The 530-nt window shown below is 56.8% G+C and overlaps 1 protein-coding gene across 1 annotated transcript; it reads left to right on the top strand.

Annotated features, from left to right (window-relative positions):
• Positions 1-117: 117 nt before the first annotated feature.
• On the top strand, positions 118-465 carry H310_11468 (hypothetical protein; the record flags this gene model as incomplete). The annotated part of the gene is made up of 1 exon (XM_008878162.1): positions 118-465. The coding sequence occupies one exon, from the start codon at positions 118-120 to the stop codon at positions 463-465; it is 348 nt and encodes a 115-aa protein (XP_008876384.1).
• Positions 466-530: the final 65 nt, after the last annotated feature.

Here is a 530-nt window from a genome sequence, read left to right as displayed (position 1 = left end):
TACTCGCTGCGACAAACCCCTGGTTTTCTCGTGGACTTGGCTGCGCAAGGTGGCCACCTGGACGTGCTGTCATACCTCCACCACAATGGGCCCAATGTCGGGTGTACAACTCTGGCGATGGATGGGGCTGCTATGAATGGTCATCTTTCGATCATCGAATTCCTGCACAACCACCGCCACGAAGGCTGCACACCGCGGGCGATCGTGCATGCTGCCGAAAACGGCCACTTGGACATTGTTCAGTTCCTCCACGAGAACGTGGACGAAGAATGGCCGATCGATGCGGTCGCGGCCGCAGGGATGCACGGCCACGTCGACATCGTGCGGTACTTGTGCGAGCACGGATTTTTGTTTCGCAGTGACGACGACGTAATCGTTGAAATGGCCCTCGCACTGGGTGACCACTGCCCCGAGGCGAAGGACCTCCTGCTGCTGATGTTAGGCGGAGATTCCGGAGACAATTAATTCGAGACCACATGCATGTTTGTTGACAGCCACACGAATTCCCGCTTCCATTCCTTGATCGCTAC

The sequence above is a fragment of the Aphanomyces invadans genome (genome assembly GCF_000520115.1).
Source record: "Aphanomyces invadans strain NJM9701 unplaced genomic scaffold supercont1.32, whole genome shotgun sequence".
In the NCBI taxonomy this organism is placed as follows: domain Eukaryota; phylum Oomycota; class Saprolegniomycetes; order Saprolegniales; family Verrucalvaceae; genus Aphanomyces; species Aphanomyces invadans.
The sequence above is the reverse complement of the archived record's forward strand: the minus strand, read 5'-3'. Positions and strand labels throughout refer to the sequence as shown.